Source organism: Perca flavescens, chromosome 21 (assembly GCF_004354835.1).
Source record: "Perca flavescens isolate YP-PL-M2 chromosome 21, PFLA_1.0, whole genome shotgun sequence".
Lineage (NCBI taxonomy): Eukaryota > Metazoa > Chordata > Actinopteri > Perciformes > Percidae > Perca > Perca flavescens.
In genome coordinates, this window is record NC_041351.1 from 12,916,009 (window position 1) to 12,933,009 (window position 17,001).

The 17,001-nt window shown below is 40.3% G+C and overlaps 1 protein-coding gene across 3 annotated transcripts; it reads right to left on the reverse strand.

Annotated features, from left to right (window-relative positions):
• Positions 1–1,127: 1,127 nt before the first annotated feature.
• Positions 1,128–16,598, reverse strand: aldh18a1 (aldehyde dehydrogenase 18 family, member A1). Of its 3 annotated transcripts, none has more exons than XM_028567867.1 (18): positions 16,238–16,598; positions 15,936–16,040; positions 13,953–14,104; positions 13,023–13,172; positions 10,836–10,940; positions 10,551–10,709; positions 9,665–9,755; positions 8,681–8,805; positions 7,825–7,969; positions 7,268–7,341; positions 6,971–7,070; positions 6,401–6,621; positions 6,044–6,181; positions 5,662–5,857; positions 4,883–5,004; positions 4,557–4,743; positions 1,892–1,987; positions 1,128–1,683 (listed from the first exon to the last, which is right to left on the reverse strand). In XM_028567867.1, exons 2-18 carry the CDS (start codon positions 16,024–16,026, stop codon positions 1,487–1,489), a joined length of 2,349 nt encoding a protein of 782 aa, XP_028423668.1. In that variant the 5' UTR covers positions 16,027–16,040; positions 16,238–16,598; the 3' UTR covers positions 1,128–1,486. The 3 variants fall into 3 exon arrangements, with proteins under 3 accessions (XP_028423668.1, XP_028423669.1, XP_028423667.1); XM_028567868.1 differs by having other exon boundaries at positions 10,557–10,709; positions 15,936–16,045; XM_028567866.1 differs by having other exon boundaries at positions 15,936–16,045.
• Between the last annotated feature and the right edge of the window lie 403 nt (positions 16,599–17,001).

Sequence of the window (17,001 nt, forward strand, 5' to 3'; positions counted from 1 at the left end):
CAAAATACCTGTACATTCAGAAACATACAGAAAATTCAACCTGGAATTACAGCAAGAAAAGAAAACACCATAACATGAATAAAGAAATCACTTAATCAGTCTGAACCTTGTGAGTAATTATGAGCAAATGCAACCAGCTAAAATAAAAAGATTATGGACAGTTATAGCAGGAACTTGATGTTTCTGTGAGAATAGACTATGATATACAACATCAAATAAATTAAATATGTTTTAGATAAAGATACAACATGTCCATTGTCATAATACTGGGTTTTTATTGGCTAGTGAGTTACCATCTGGGCTGACCCTTGACCACAGACACACTAACGTTTGCGAGGCTTTACACATGTTGGTACTAATGATTAAGAATATTTTGACATTCTTCTTCCTTTTTCGTACACATTTTATCTGTAAATTAAATAATGTCTCTGTGAATAAGTCACTTTCAAAATCATCTCCTGAGATTGTATTATTAAAAAAATAATTTCAAGCACTTCAGTTTTCTTTGACATTGTGTATTTTCTTTGTCTAAATAAAACTCATCTTAGTTTACTCCCTTCTTATTCACATAGTGTTGTGATTGCCATATAATACCTCTTGCAGGAGCCTATTAGTGTAACTAGAGTTGGGTACTGATATGCGATGCCAATAGGGCACCGGTTCTGATGTAAACAGTCGTAACGAGACTGAATAAGAACGGAATTTTTTTTTTTTTTAACTTTTTTTTCCCCCAGAAGCATCGCTGCACGGGACGCTACGTTACCGTTAGCTAGTAGCTGGATTAAATACTATGGTTAAAATGCTGACAGCTTACGTTAAGCGGTGTAATATTTGATACTTGATTATATTTCCCTGTAGAGGATTCCAACACCGGGACGTAACAGTCTGACTGTAGCTGCCGTTGTCGGAAAAACAACACCGACGGTGCGTTTACTTGAAACTCGCTAGCCTTGTGGTGCATTCAAAGTTATTGTAAAATACCCTTTTCCAATCTGGTGCTCGTTTTTGTCATTTACCAGCAATTTACTGGTGAAATAAGTCACTGTTTTAAGTTATTGTTATTACATTATTAATCAATCATTTATTTGTGACCATATGGCCTTAGCAATAAACAAGCCATTCTTTAATGTCGCAAACTGTCGTTTTGTGTTCCTTTTTTATATTTTATACATTATAAATATATTCTATATATTTCGGGTCAGGCACAGGCACTGTTTTAAAATTATCGTTTTAGCACCGGTATTGGAAAAAACCCAAACGATACCCAACCCTAAGTGTAACTTACCTAACTCATATAAAAGAATCATAAGATGAGGTAGAATTCAAAACATTTGTAAACTCTGAGTAACAGTCTGAAGTCTAAAGAGGGGATATCTTTCAGGTTGTGCTGATAAAATGGACCATTGGTGTGTTAAGCTTTTCTCTCCATGCTGTGTGCATTTTGACCAATGTTGATGCCAAGTCAGTGTTGTAAAAAGTCTCTAGTCTAGTTGCTGTCCCTCTGCACAGCGAGAGGCTGCTCGACAGGCAGGTTTTCATGGAGGTACTTCATGGTACCCTGCTCAGAGAAGTCGGCTGCTGTGTGCCCCGCACCTCTCAGGACCCACTTGGTGGTGAGCAGCCCCTCTAGGCCAACAGGGCCCCGGGCATGAATACGAGCTGTGCTAATACCTACCTCTGCTCCTATAGACAGAGACAGAGGAAGAAAGACAGTAAGTGAGAATGGTTAACATCATATCCTATCCGTTGTTAAAAAAAAGTCTGCAGTTGTTTGAGGGAGAGAATAACAAATGAATACAAGTAAGAACACTTAGGCTGTTGAAAAATATTTCACAGGAAAAGAGGCAAGAAAAGACAGATGATATGGTGATGACACACATCCTCCACATACCTAGACCAAAGCGGTAGCCATCAGCGAAACGTGAGCTTGCGTTCCAGAAAACACAGGCGCTGTCCAGCTGCTGAAGGAATTGCTCCGCTGTGTTCTCTGTAAGATAAAGACAGCTTATTGGCGCCACTAGCTCACAACCTTATATCTCTGATCAAACACCCTTTCAGGCATAGACATGAAGTATGTGACGATAACTATTTATTGCTATGCCATAGAAATTGAGTTGAAAAAAATGCATTAAAGTGCTCATATTATGCTCATTTTCAGGTTCATAATTGTATTTAGAGGTTATATCAGAATAGGTTTACATGGTTTAATTTTCAAAAACACCATATTTTTGTTGTACTGTACATTGCTGCAGCAAATTTTTTCACCCTGTGTGTTGAGGTATCTGTTTTAGCTACAGAGTGAGGCTTCTCACTTCTATTCCATCTTTGTTGAGAGTCGCACATGCGCAGTAGCTAGGTAAGGACTACCACCCAGTCAGAAGCAGAGTATGAGGGCGTGCCACGCTAGCAGTTAGGCGAGCATTATAACGTGTTACAAAGTGACGCACGTTCGTCACGGAAGTAAAGGCTGGACTACAATAGAGCTGTTAGGAGCAGTTTGTGAACAGTGTTTTCTGTTGGAGATGGTAAGTCCCTTTGGGGTAGACTTTGGGCTTTTTCACTTTGTAAACATATAACGTGCACAAAAAATATATATAACACAATAAAGGAAAGGGAGAAAGCCAAAAAGCATAATATGAGCACTTTAAAGCACTGAATAAGAGCTTTAAAAAATCCTAAATCTGCAATAAAAACATAATTACAGGTACTCATTGAGGCCACTGCAATCGCAAATATCTCTGTTACCGAATGTTTTTTTAGTACACAACCCAGGCCAGTGCTATAGAAAGGCAAAGTCCCTACCCTTCCGTTGGACCGCCATGGGACCTTAATTCGGAAAAAATATGAACAGTAGTGAATTGGGAACGACAAATATTTTTTTTTTATCCCGTTTGAATTGAGCCACGAATTACACATATGATATTAGTCACTTTAAAAGATAATTTTGTAAGTCAAGAAAGTGTCAGTTTATTGTCAAACTGTTGAAGTATAAGAAAAAATGTAATTAGAAAGATAACACACTTCAAAGTTGCATGGATGACATCTTGCTGAAGCTACGATGTCTGTGTGTATCGTACCGGGATGTAATGTTACTCCACATGAGCAGAGGACCTTGCTTGTTCTTTTGCTTAATTCAAACAGGATAAAAAAATTATTTGTCCCCCTTGTTCACTACCATGTATATTTTTTCCCAGATTAAGATCCCATGAGGTCTACTGGAAGGTGAGGGGTTTCGTTTCTCTATAAACTCTTAAATCATGTAAACTGTGACTAAAACCCCCAAAACACAATCACAAATAAACATAATTCTATCATATCGGACAGGATGATTTGGACAACTCAATAGGTCCAAATGTCATCAGGAGAAATCCTTGCGTTGTTATACGGCTTTAAAAATAAATCCAACTCATTTAGATGTAAATACTCAGCAAATTATGTATTAGTAAATTAAATTAGGTTTACATTTTTGTACAAGGAGGCGAGGCAGGTTTTTCTCTTGATGACGTCACAGATTATCTACCAATCCACTGTCCAGTGCGTGTTACTATTGTACTTGTATACCTAGATAATCTATCGACACGTGTATGTCTGTCTCTTTCTATGTATTTATCTATGTATCTATTTATATATTTGTATCTCAGATATTAGCTGACATTGACCCAAATAACTGAGCATGTTAATTCATTGAGGTACCTTATGTGGTCACCAGATGGCAGCAGCACATCCTTCACGTGAGAATAATCCTTCATGTAGAAATGTGTACTTTCTTTCTCTTGAATTTTTTTTAAAATGCTGCTTACTTTTATTCTGATTACCCGAAGAAATGCGTGAAATATTCTGCGTATTTGTATTCCAACCTTCTATGAGGGATTTGCACCTCTGTTTTTCCATGCATTTGTTTTTTAATTATGTACAGGATTTTTCTTAGAATGGTTCCTTTTGATGCAATCTATCCATGCTATGAACGCAGCTATTTATGGGACACCAAGATTTCATGATATTCCCAGAAATTGCCTCGACAAATGAACACGTCATAAAAATGGCAATATGTTAGTCTTCAATACAATATGGCCAGAGCCTTTAAAATCGGGAAATACTCTGGACACTGCACAGAATGGTTTCAATCAACATGAGTCAGGAAGATGCTCACTTGAAAAGATAAAAATGTGTTTAAACATGGCCCAAAGTCTTGAGAGGGACAACTCTTTTAAACTGTGTTTTAGCATCTGCTTTACATTTTAAATGGGCTCTGCCCCCAACATTGGAGTCACACAGGGAGGCTGTGCACTCATCCTGACAACATAGTGTCACTGCTCATTAGCCACTGTGGCAGAAAGTGAGATGAATGGGAAAGGTGAATCGAGAGAGTGAGAAGGAGAACTTGATGAATATCAGACACAAAGAGACATGGAGCAACACACGATTGACCAAGACTAATAAGTGCTGTTTAGATTAGAACAAAATAATGCAAAACTGCATCTTTTGAGACATTTTTAAATGCAAACTGGTCGAGAGACAACAAGAAAATACTAGCACAAACACAGTGGGCCACCTACCATTTTCTGTGATGATAACGTCTGTGTGGGAGCTGCCATACTTGTGAATATGGTCCACAGCCTCCTGCATGCTGTCCACCACCTCTATGCAGCACTCCAGGTCACCATACTCAGTCCGCATAGACTTTACCACCGATGGGCTGAATGTCAGGAAGGAGGCGAACTGAGGGCCTGCATGAATCTTCACCTAGTGACACCACACAGATTAAAAGATAAATAAGATAACAAGTCCTCTTGTAGAAACATATATATTAAAATTACGTTTTTTTATTACTACTGTAAATTAGCTTATGTTGGGATACTAGTAAAGAATTTCAATGCTTTACCCGTTCAGTGCGCAACATGTCAATGATCTGGTCAAACAGTGGGGTCCTGAGGATTTCCCTGTGGATCAGCAGAGTTTCCATGGCATTACATGCAGCTGGGTAGTCACACTTGGAGTCTCTGACTGGAATGGGAAAATATCAGTCAATTACTGAACTGTATTCATAGTTGGTTAAAGTAGGGTTAAGTAAAGTACCCCCTAACATACATGTCTGGCAGAAATAGCCTACCTATTAGGCCTGCACAATTCGGGGAAAAATATTAATCACAATCTTTTTAGCTTAGTATTGATATCATGATTCTCTGTCATGATTGTTTTCTCACCAAGTGTAATGTTTATTGCACACATTAACCATGACAAAACAAAACAAAACAAATTGGCAGTACCAAACATAGATTTCTTTTGGCACCTATAGCACATTGCGCATCACCACAAGCCTGTAAACATAGAGGCTTCAATGAATAAAGAAAATAAAGTACATACTGGCCATTTAAGTACAGTAGGCTACCAAAAACAGCCCTGATACAGGCTCTATCTGAACTCCTTGAACATGTCTTAACATAATTAAAACATGTCAATGTCAAATGCTTTCAATAAATTAATTGAAGGAGGAAAAAAAAAAGTCATTTAAAAATTAAATCGTGAACAGGGGTGAATCGAGATCGCGATTTTATAACAATTTATCATGCAGGCCTACTACCTATTTACTAATATAGTAGAAATGAACTACTAATCCAGTAGAAATGTACACACAAACTTTAATATATTATATATGCTGACCAATTTTGATGACTTTGTCAATGCTGGCTTCTGCATCGACGTAGACGTGGCAGATTCCCTCGCTGTGACCCAGCACCGGGATGCCCTTGGCCGCCCGCTGAATGTTCCTCACCAGCTGGGATGAACCTCGAGGGATAATCAAGTCAATCATCTTGTCCAGTCGGCATAGATCTTCCACATCCTCACGAGTGCTCACCTTGAAACAAATACAGGTTTGTCAAGCACAGCAGCTACATGCTACAGCCTTGCTTGTGCAGATTTCTAATCAACTGACTGAGGTGATGCATTTTCATCCAGACTTCATAGTTCTCCCAGTACATGTAATGTGCAATATAAAAAGTTTATATTGCCTTGTAACAAATCTATAGGAAACATATTTTACCAGCTGCACTGCTTCTCTGACTCCATGCATAGAAAGGGCTTCCTGGGTGAGCTGGTGGAGGACACGGTTGGTGTTGGATGCCTCCTTGCCTCCCTTCAGCAGGAGGGCGTTGCCACTGGCTATGGCCAATGCGGACACCTGGAAACACACAGGGTTTGTGATATTACTGCAGTCGTTTCAAGAAAGTCTGATGAAATGAACGAGAATCTAGATACATTTGTTGCAATGTATATTACATTTCCAAACAAAAGTGTTTTCGTTGTGACATCTTAATAATGCATTTATGTTGTTTGCATTTTCCAAGACAAAAATCAAACTGCCAGATCTGTTTGTGTTACAGCAGCTCTGCCTGGATACCTGTGGCAGGCAGTCAGGTCGGGCCTCAAAGATGACTAGAAGGACTCCAATGGGCACAGCGATCTGCTCCAGCTCCAGGTTGTGAGCCACCCTGGTCCTGCGCAGCACACGACCCACACTGTCCTGGGCGGCCACAGCGATCTGGCGCAGACCTATGGCCAAGCTGTTAAGTTTGGCAGATGACAAGCTCAGACGCTTCAGCATGGCTGGAGGCAAATGGCCTGCAGAAAAGATGAAGAGCAAGGTTACACTTTGCTTTTAGGTGATATGGGATTGAACTCTCATTAACTGAGGCAAACCATAGAGAGCCCTCTGGTGGAGAGAAATTAATTCAACTGCCCAATTGGAAATATTTACAAAATTATATCTCTCTTAGGTAAGTTTCTGTTGCAATATTATGATTATATTTGATTTATTTCCTGCTGGAGAAGAATCTGTTGATTAAAAACCAGTTTGTGGATACAGGAGCTTATATAAAGTAAATTCTATGGACACTGTTGCAAACATTGCCAGGTACACACTACATCCTCTCTAAACCTGACTAATTGACTCAATGGGGGCCTCTGTTACCTGCATTTACAGCCTGGTCTATGTCCATCTTGTTGGCAGCCAGAATCTCTTCTTTCCTTTCGGTCAACAGCTCTGCTAAATGGCAGATGATCTCACTTCTCTGACAAACAAAATAGAGGCAGGATGAGCATGTAGTACATCTATCCACACAAGGTCAGTGTTTCTCTGTATCTGATAACAGGTAAGCTCAGGACTAAGCTTTTAAATTGTACGTGTTTATAACCTATAGTAACATTTTCAAGAATAAAGTGAAATCTTTTAACACAACTAATGATGTTAACTGAAGAAAAGGGGCACCTGGTCTGGGTGCAGAGATGCCAGGGTTCTTCCAGAGTTGCGTGCCATTTCTGTCTGATGCTCCACAGTTGGGCCTGGCGAAGGATCAGGGACAGGACAGATTCACTCAAAATACACTTGGTTGCTAGTTTATTATCTACACATAGCTAAACCTACTACTACAACAGCCCTATAATAAATCCTACAGGTTCTAATGTTCAGTTTTTGTTGAGAAAGTGTTTTATAGAGGTGTTGACTCAACTTTAGTGTGTCGTGCTGTTGAACTGTATCGGTTATAGAGAGGTGTTTCTAATATTAAGTCTACCCTTAATAATATAAAACATAGACAAAATATTAGAAACACACTTCTTAGTATGATGCAAAATAACTCGTCAGCACGACAAACTACAGCCTCCAAAATCATCATAAAATTTAATCAACACCTCTTTCAAACTGTTTCAACAAAGACTGAACATTATAACTATTAGACTGGGTTCATTTTAGCCAAGTGTACAGCTGAAATAATACTACTGTGAGAAGTGGTTGAAAGAGAAAGCATTACGCCCCGGTGAACTCACCAGCAGGTTTGATCTCAGAGAAGAAGGTTCCCACCTTCTTTCCCTCCACAATGTCAGTGATGACATGACCTGTTACTTTGGGGTGGGTGCCATTTGCAATGACCACTGAGGTGCCACCTTGCAGGGCCCAGAGGGCAGCCTTGACCTGCACAAAAACACAGCACACATGTCATCACAGATAGTGTGGATTGGTAGCTGGAGAGATGCCAGTTCACCTCCTGGGCACTGCCAGGTGCTCTTGAGCAAGGCACCGTACCCCCCCAACCGCTTAGGGCGCTGGTCCAGCACTGGCAGCCCACTCACTCTGACATCTCTCCATTTGTGCATGAACAGGTCCTGAGCATGTGTGTGTGTGTATTTCAGGCCTGTGTGTAGTGATTTCTAACAAACAGAGTGTAAATTGTAATTTCCCCACTGGGGATCAATAAACAGTATAAAAAAATACATATGTTACAGAAGCAGGGCAATATTCTATAAATGTTTTGTTGTTTCACTATGAACAAAGGCAACTGTCAAGAAACGGCCACATGAACACTTTACAGCATAGCTGACAATTTAGGAATTGTAAGCAGTGGTGGAAGAATAACTCAGGCTGTTTACTGAACAAAGTACCAGTGGAGTGCAAGTCACGGTGACCGATACATTATTACAATTTATTAACATCTCAATTAGAGGCCTGGGAATATATTTATCTCTAAACATGAGTAGAAGAGTAGTAAATGACTGAAGTGGAGTAAAAATCCATAGTACAAGAAGCTTTGCACTTTGCCCATCTGATAAATACCCACTAAGATGAGGCTTTTAACTTGAATTTAAATACAATCATTTAACAACAGTGATTAAAGGACTTTCATACCTTGGCCTCCATTCCTCCAATACCAACTCTGGACTTTGTACCGTAGGTGATGGACTGCTGGTCTCCAGGGTAGAAGATGTCAATGAGCTTTGCGTCATCTGTTCCAGGGGGGCTGTTGTACAGTCCTAAGAAAATCAACAATTCTTACACAACTTATCTGCTCACGCATGGGTCTAAAATACACAATGCAGAATGACACACAACCTTAAACTTTTGTAACAAGTACTGTATAGGACCTGCGTCATTCAACAAATAAATAAATAAACAAACTGATCATAAATAAATTTGATAACATTAATGATTCTCAGTTAACATTTTAAATCTACTTAATTGATACTGCTATCAATTAAGTAGCTCCCTATTGACATCAGGACGGCCGAAAGCCTACGCATCTTCCACCGAAGGCTAAAAACACATCTCTTCTGACTGGACCTCGGATAAAGAAATAATAATATATATTGTATATATACTGTATATTTATATATTTCTTGAAGCTGCACTTTCATATGGCTCTTTGTAGTTTTGCTCATTTAAAGCTAATGTACTTGTACTTACTAATTGTTCTCTGGAGTTTGCACCTTCAGGGTTGAAAGCACTTAATTGGAAGTTGCTTTGAATAAAAGCGTCAGCTAAATGACATGTAATACTGAAGACCCTGAGCCATCTCACACACACACACACACACACACACACACACACACACACACACACACACACACACACACACACACACACACACACACACACACACACACACACACACACACACACACACACACACACACACACACACACACACACCTCCCTCGTGGCAACCCCATCAGCATCAATTTCAAACATGAAGGCAGAAGGTCTGTGTTTGTCTCTCTCATATAACTCTCAGTTGACCCTGAGAGGGGTGTGTTTTTCCCCGGTGAAGAACGCAGACAGATGGCGTTGTTACCTAACAGCTGACCCAGACTGTTGTTGTGGTAACGTACATACCTTCCACATCTGACAGCGCAATGAGGAGGTCGGCCTTCATCTCTACAGCTAGCCGCGCCGCCAGACTGTCGTTGTCCTTAATGCTGATCACCTACAGGGCCAGAAAATTGCTGATGTAAGCTTCTCAAGACAGAAAGTCCACCATCTGCCATTTACTCATCTGAGCCTTTTCTTAAGGGCTAGAGGCAAGCTGATGAATAGAAACAAATAGCTAAACACGTTTAAACTCTACTCTGCTAGATTATCAAGGCAAATCTTAGGGGCCGTGACAGTGAATAAGTGAAATTATCACCAACTTAATACAAATGCAATTTCTTTCCTAGATGCTCGAATACATATCTCAGACAAACAGCCACAACCAAGTCCACGTAAGTTTTGAAAATTATTATCTATAGCACATAAGTTGAGGTGGCCCAAAATTTGCAAACCGTTTACATTTTCATAATTTTGTTGTTTTTTCCGATAGGCATTTATTTTACCTGTGTAATGACAGAGAGAGATACCAAGAAAAAGAGTGAGGTAGAATTATCTCCAAGAAAAATATGTGTTAATTATTTCTGCAGGAGAACAGGTAAAGGAGGCGTCTACCTACAGAAGTTAGTCCCGGGCCCTTCTGACAGCACCTCCTCCCCAGTGACGGCATGCACTGCCATCCCTCCCCTCTTTGCATGCACATGCCTTCATGATTGAGGGCAGAGCTGGTGAGGTGAATCAGGGTGGCAGAGGTGTTTCAGCGTGTGTGTGTTGTGTGTAGAGGACAGAAAATACTCTAGCTAATGAACAGGGACTGTCTACACTATATGAACACTGTCTCTACCAACCACTTCAGCACCCCTGCTGCCACTGCCATCACTACCAGCGTCGCCCCCATGCTAACTATACCCACATTTACCCCCAGCAGGTCACTGTTGGGCTCCGGCGGGGGCACCACAGCATCATTAGTGTTGATGATGGGCACAATGTTCATACGCAGCAGCTCCTGCAGTGTGCTGTTCAGATTCTGCCTCTTTTGGTCATCGTGGAAATCCAGATTCGTCACCAGGACCTGACAGCAGAGTTAATAGAGAGCAGAGAGTGAGAGAGAAAGATTTAAAAAGGAGAAAAAACATCACTGTGCAATACATATGCTTCTTGAGCATTTCAAAAGGGATTATTTTAAGTATACAAGTACCTGTGCAGTGCAAGTGCTGTACTGGGTGAACATAGCCTCATACAGGGCCATAAGGCCACTCTGTCCAGCCGCAGCACAGGCCCGGGCCTCCAGCACTGGCATAGACTGCAACACAAATGCAGTAAATGTCTGGTCACATTGATTCTCTTAGTGAACAGATTATCTCAGTTTTTTGGCTGCTCAGAGAAACGCTCCAATCAAACCATGCCAGTGCAGGTGTTCTCTCGGTTATCAGTAGGGTCTGACCAGAGGCCTGTACTACGAAGCAAGATTTTTCCCTTTATAGGCAGTGACAGTGGATAGGCATGAAAGGGGGAAAGAGATGGGGATGACACACAGCAAAGGGCAGCAGGTCGGATTCGAACCCACGCCGCTATAGGACTCAGCCAACATGGGGCGAACGCTCTTACTGGATGAGCTAGAGGCCGCCCCGTACAAAGCAAGATGTGGCGTAAACGAGGTAACTTCAGGTTCAACCCAGGGTTTTGTGTATCACAACGGTGGATCACTTGTTACCGGATTAAATCGTCGTGGTAAGCAGGTTATGTTGTAGATTAGAGATCAACCAGTGTAAAAGAACCGCCTACTGACCAATCAATACTCAATTGATAACGGCGTCACCATTCTTAGAAGATCAGGTGGAGCTCGGTGCGCGGAGAGAGAGAGGTGAGCTCATTAAAGTTAAAACATTTAAAGACCGACAACCCCGTTAACATTCCCTGATGGGTATTTTTAATGATAGATAGAGATTTTCAGTGGAGGCAATTACATATAGGTTATTTGTCGGCTTCTTGAGCTGTGTGTTGCCAATGCACACATCGGTTTGAATTATGTTTTTATATGTTTTATTTGCTCTCACGATTGCTTACCACTGCCAGGGTTGCAAGTGGAATAACAGGCTAAAGCAACAAGTTTAATTATGGTCAGATCTTGTGCCTGACTGATAGGGAAGTGATATTGATAAGAGTTGTGATTTATGCATCTATAGCATCGGCTATTTTTTTTGCCAGCTTTCCTCCTGTTTTAAGAAACAGCGACTGTATTGCATTTTGCCTGTTAAACCGTGTCTGTGTTCTTCATATTTAGGTAGAATTATAATTTCCTCTTCTTTAATAAAATATGCTGCTCTGGTAGAGGTTTGCGATTGGTCATGCTGTGCAAACACTGCTTCTTTTATGTGAACGCGCATGTTGCTGGATTGGGAAACCCTGGGTTGATTGAACTAGCTGTTAACCACCGTCGTGACACAGCTCTTGCGGGACCGCGGTTTTTATTTTAGGTGAAGCCGGGTAACTGAAATAAATACAGGGCATGTTGATCTTGATTCGTAATACAGGCCTCAGGTAAGCTGGTGTGTCACAAAACAACATTTATCCACATAACCTGACTGTGGGGGCATCATGTATACACAGGAAATATTGTCTGTAACAGAGTTAAATAGTCTATAACATCTTACAGAACAGCTGTTGTAATCTAAAAGCTGGCCACCATAGGATAAACTACTTACTACAGAGGTGGATCAACAACGATTTGACAGTCAGTCAGTCAGTCTATGGCAACAAATCATTGATGTCATCTCAACTTACTGAAGGTTTCAACCTACAGAGAGCAGCAGCAGCAGCAATTTCTTATTTATTTGAATCAATGTTGATTTACACTTTAACATTGCCTTAAAGGTCCCATGGCATGACAATTTAACTTTATGAGGTATATTTAACATTAATATGGTCCCCCAGCGGCTAGAAATGGCGATAGGTGTAAACCGAGCCCTGGGTATCCTGCTCTGCCTTTGAGAAAATGAAAGCTCAGATGGGCCAATCTCGAATCTTCTCCTTATGAGGTCATAAGGAGCAAGGTTACCTCCCCTTTCTCTGCTTTGCCCACCCAGAGAATGTGGCCCACCCATGAGAGAGAGACATCATGGCTTTCAAACAAGCAAAGTGACAGTTGGTCAAGGCCACACCCCAACCCTACACCTTGCCCCCCTCTCCTCCTCAATAGCTACAGACACAGAAATGGCGCATCCTAAAGAAAGCTCATTGTGGCTGTAATTCTGCACCAAGGCTGAATTTCGGGAAAAAGACTTCAGATACAGTATTAGGGGACCACTAAGGTCTATATAAAAGCACGAAGAGCACAATGTCATGGGACCTTTAAGCCTTAACACATTCCTCCACCTTTTCTTACCATATCTTTGAGCTGATTGTGTCCTGAGTGCAGCGCCTGTCGGACACTCTGGGACAGAAGGATCTCATGTCTTAATCTTTGCTTGCCAAAGGCCACTGCTCCACTGGTGACAATCATCATCTCCCTGCCTTGATTCTGCAGCATGGCCACCTGGACAACAATACACCAAATTAGGACTCATACAACACAGCTGGGCCCATTACAAAAATACATGTTTTCTTACTGACCCATTGTGGTAACTAACCATGACGTTATCTTTTTGTTTAATTGTCTTTAAATGTTTTGAGGTATTTGTCCCTGACATTTCGGCCTCTACTCCAATACAAAGAGGTGAATGGAATTATGCTTGTGGTGCTCAAAGCAGAAAAGTTACACATGCAATGTCTGTATTTCCTTAATTGTACTGTTGTGGAAAGATAAAGCAATACCTGGGAAACTACTGAAACCACCGAAGATAAGTGAGAAAATGTTTTCCGTAATTTGGGTCAACCGTCCTAAATTCTCTTTTCATATAAAGTGCATTTATTCATATAGTCTTGCTGAGATTGAGATCTCTTTTTCAAGAGTTTCTAATAATGAAAGGTTACCACTACATCTCATAGATGGGTATTAAAGGAAAAGTAGAAAGAGAAACATTAATTGAAGATGTAACCACGAACAAATAATAAACAAAAAAATAAAATAAAATAATTAGAATCAGAAGAAAAGCATATTTATGTAGATAAATGAATAAATGTTAGTGAGCTGGTCGACAGATAAACATAAACTGCAGTGGATAAAAAAATCATGAACGCCCACTGATGATTTACATCTCATAGAACTTTAAACAGATGATGTCAAAGCTTGTACTCCCCCCCAATCAAGAATTTTCAATAGGACTTTGAAGTTATTTTATACTTCATTAAAGTACAGTCTGTGCTGGCCTCTCACCTGCTCCACAATGGAGGCCAGCCTCCCCAGAGCCAGGCCACATTCATCCCCACGGGTGACCACAGCACTGCCGAGCTTGACTACGATCCTCTTGGCCCTACGCAGTTCACCACGGTGTGCAAAGGAGCTGCCATGTGCCCTCCCCTGGGGAACTGTAAAGAGGGAGGTGTTATTTTTACATACCTGGTGAAAAAGAACGTGTTTTATCACGTATAGTTGTATTGTATAGTTACTTATTGGAAAACACAAGGAGAAGTAATTTTGAGCAACAATGGAATGATGCCTAAATAGATAAAGATAGACCAGCCAATGACGAGAAATCAGAACTACTTTGTTGTGATTCATTAATCAAAAGTTAATTAGATTTCATGTAATTGACATACAATACCACATACCAATCTACAGACAATTTAATCAGAAAGCAAAATGATAATAAAAAAAAAACAAAGCAGTGGTGTAGGCGCCTTATACAAACATTACATAATTGTGCAAACAAGCATGTTTTGCTGGTTTGATTGGATTACATGACAGAGAGAAACAGAGTGAAGCCTTGCCTACATTCATCTGTAACCTGGGAAACAGATAATCACAGCCTTCAAACTGCCACATCAGCAGGGCAAGCAGAAAAGCCTGTGCTGACATTACACATCTCTCTGGAGCAATGAAGCGCATGAGAGAGAGAGAGAGAGAGGGCGCGCGCGCGCGTGAGAGAGAGAGAGAGAGAGAAAGAGATACGACATCTTGTTCAGACTAGAGTAGGTCAGAAAACAAAGTATCTTAGGTGCACAATGCACATCTGGATTTCACCATATCTGCCTGCAGATACTGTATTGACCATTATGTTGATATTGACTCAATCATCAACAGTAGAAAACCAAGACTCTATCACTCTCTATCAATTTCCCAGTGTCTGAGGTGACCTATGCAAATTTGTTGGTTTTTCAGAGCCACAGTCAAAAACCTTTTTTTTTTATTTTTTATTTTTAAATTTACAATAATATACAACGGAACATTGATGATATATGGCTTAATAAATTATGAAAACTTAATTTTAGGGCTGCAACTAACAATTGTTTTAGTTTTGACTAATCTGTTGATTTTTTCATATGGGTCTATAGAATGTCAGAAAACAGTAAGCATTTTCCATCACAGGTCACTAAAGCCCAAGGTTATGTCTTAAAATTGCTTGTTTGGTCAAAAACATTTCAAAACCCAAACAATTCAGTTGACTGTCCAATTAATAATGAAATGCAGAAACCCTTCAAACCTGAGAAGCTACAACTGGAAAATGTTTCGCATTTTGGCTTGAAAAATGATTTTAATGATTAATATAAAACATATCAGAATACTTTTATTATTCGGTCAATTGACTAATCAAGAAACTGATTCAGCAACAGAGCCTTTATATTACAACAGAATCATCTCATTTTATCTAAAGATCCGGTAACAAGTTTGTTGTTTTACTTTTCTGTAATCCACGCGGCTGCTGGATGCCTGAGAACAGACTACATGATCTATACCCAGGGTGTAATTTCCACTGGGGACAGGGGGGGCATGTCCCCCCCACTTTTCAAAATCCAGTTTGTGTCTACCATATATATATATATATATATATATATATATATATACACACACACACACACACACTTTCAAACTTGTTTGATGTTATTTTATTTATAAGTCTTGGCTATCATCCCCTATTTTAAACAATAAAGAAAGGAAGACGTATTTTTCTTATACTGAGTTTAGTAGCCTACTATTCTTTCTGGCATAATTTATCATTATGATCAACTGGATTTTGTATCATCATAGTCACTAATGTAGAAATGCAGGAAATGGGATTTTTTTTGGCTGAGGACCCCCAGAACCCCTGTTTTGCATCCCCTCCACTTCTCAAACCAAAGTTACACCCTTGATCTAATACTATACTATACTTTACATGGAATAAACTGTATCACAATGTAGCTCTGCAGCGTGGCTTGCCTTGTGTCAGTGGTCTGGTGAGCAACCGGCATACGTGTCCCGGGTAAACCAGTGGGATCCTTGAACACAGGGTCAGCCTTTGTAGCAGCATTGTCACTTTAATGACTTTACTATCACAGAGAGTGAGAAATATATCACCATCAAATGCATTCAACTGTGGTATTACAGAGATAAATTAGATGTGAGTATTATATCTAATTTGGCAACATAAAAAAGTAACCCCTTGTATCCTAATGTGCAGTCAAACTATAATGAACGTTACCCTCCTGGTTCCCTAGATGGTAAAGAGCGTTTGTTCTTACTTAACCTCCTGAAGTCCCAGTTTGGCTTGTCCTCTGCATGTAACGTTACCTGCCCTGTGTAACGTCTTCTATTGAGTTTTGTTCATCTTTAACCTGTTATTCCTTCATTTATCACACAACAGAGGTGGACTCTGCGTGTGCACGACTCCTCCCCTGGCTGATATGAAGCTGTCACTGCACCGGCCGTTTCGCTAATGTTACCACGGCGCCTGTAAATTAATTCCCGCTGCAGTTAAAGGACTAGCGAATCATTTATTACTCTTGGTCGCGTTGACATTAAAACAAAAATATGGCTATTCAACAGAGAAAGCTTCTTATATTAGCGGTGAAGTGGCAGGATGTGGGTTCAGGCCGGCCGGCGAAATGCGGAAAACGAACGGAAGTGACATTAAGTCTCACATTTCAACATAAGAGACAAAATGTACAGTTCATGTGTTTTATGGTTGCCCCATAGGGTTGCATATTGTTGCCCTTTATATTGAGAATTATATATTGTGCAAAGCAACACATTAAATTATTGTTGAAGGTAAAACACGTATATCACTTATTTGGAATGTAATGACATCAGTTTATGTAGCCTTTTTGTCAACTTTTTTTTTTATCTCATTAGGGTCATATTCATAAAGCTAAATTTCATGTGGTGGAGAAATCACAGGACTGCAGTAGAGATGAAAGTTTTCTGTACTTGCACTGTCCTGCTGTGACGAAATGAAAAGTAACCCAAAGCAGATTTGACTGACACTGTGGGACTCCCACTGCCCCTA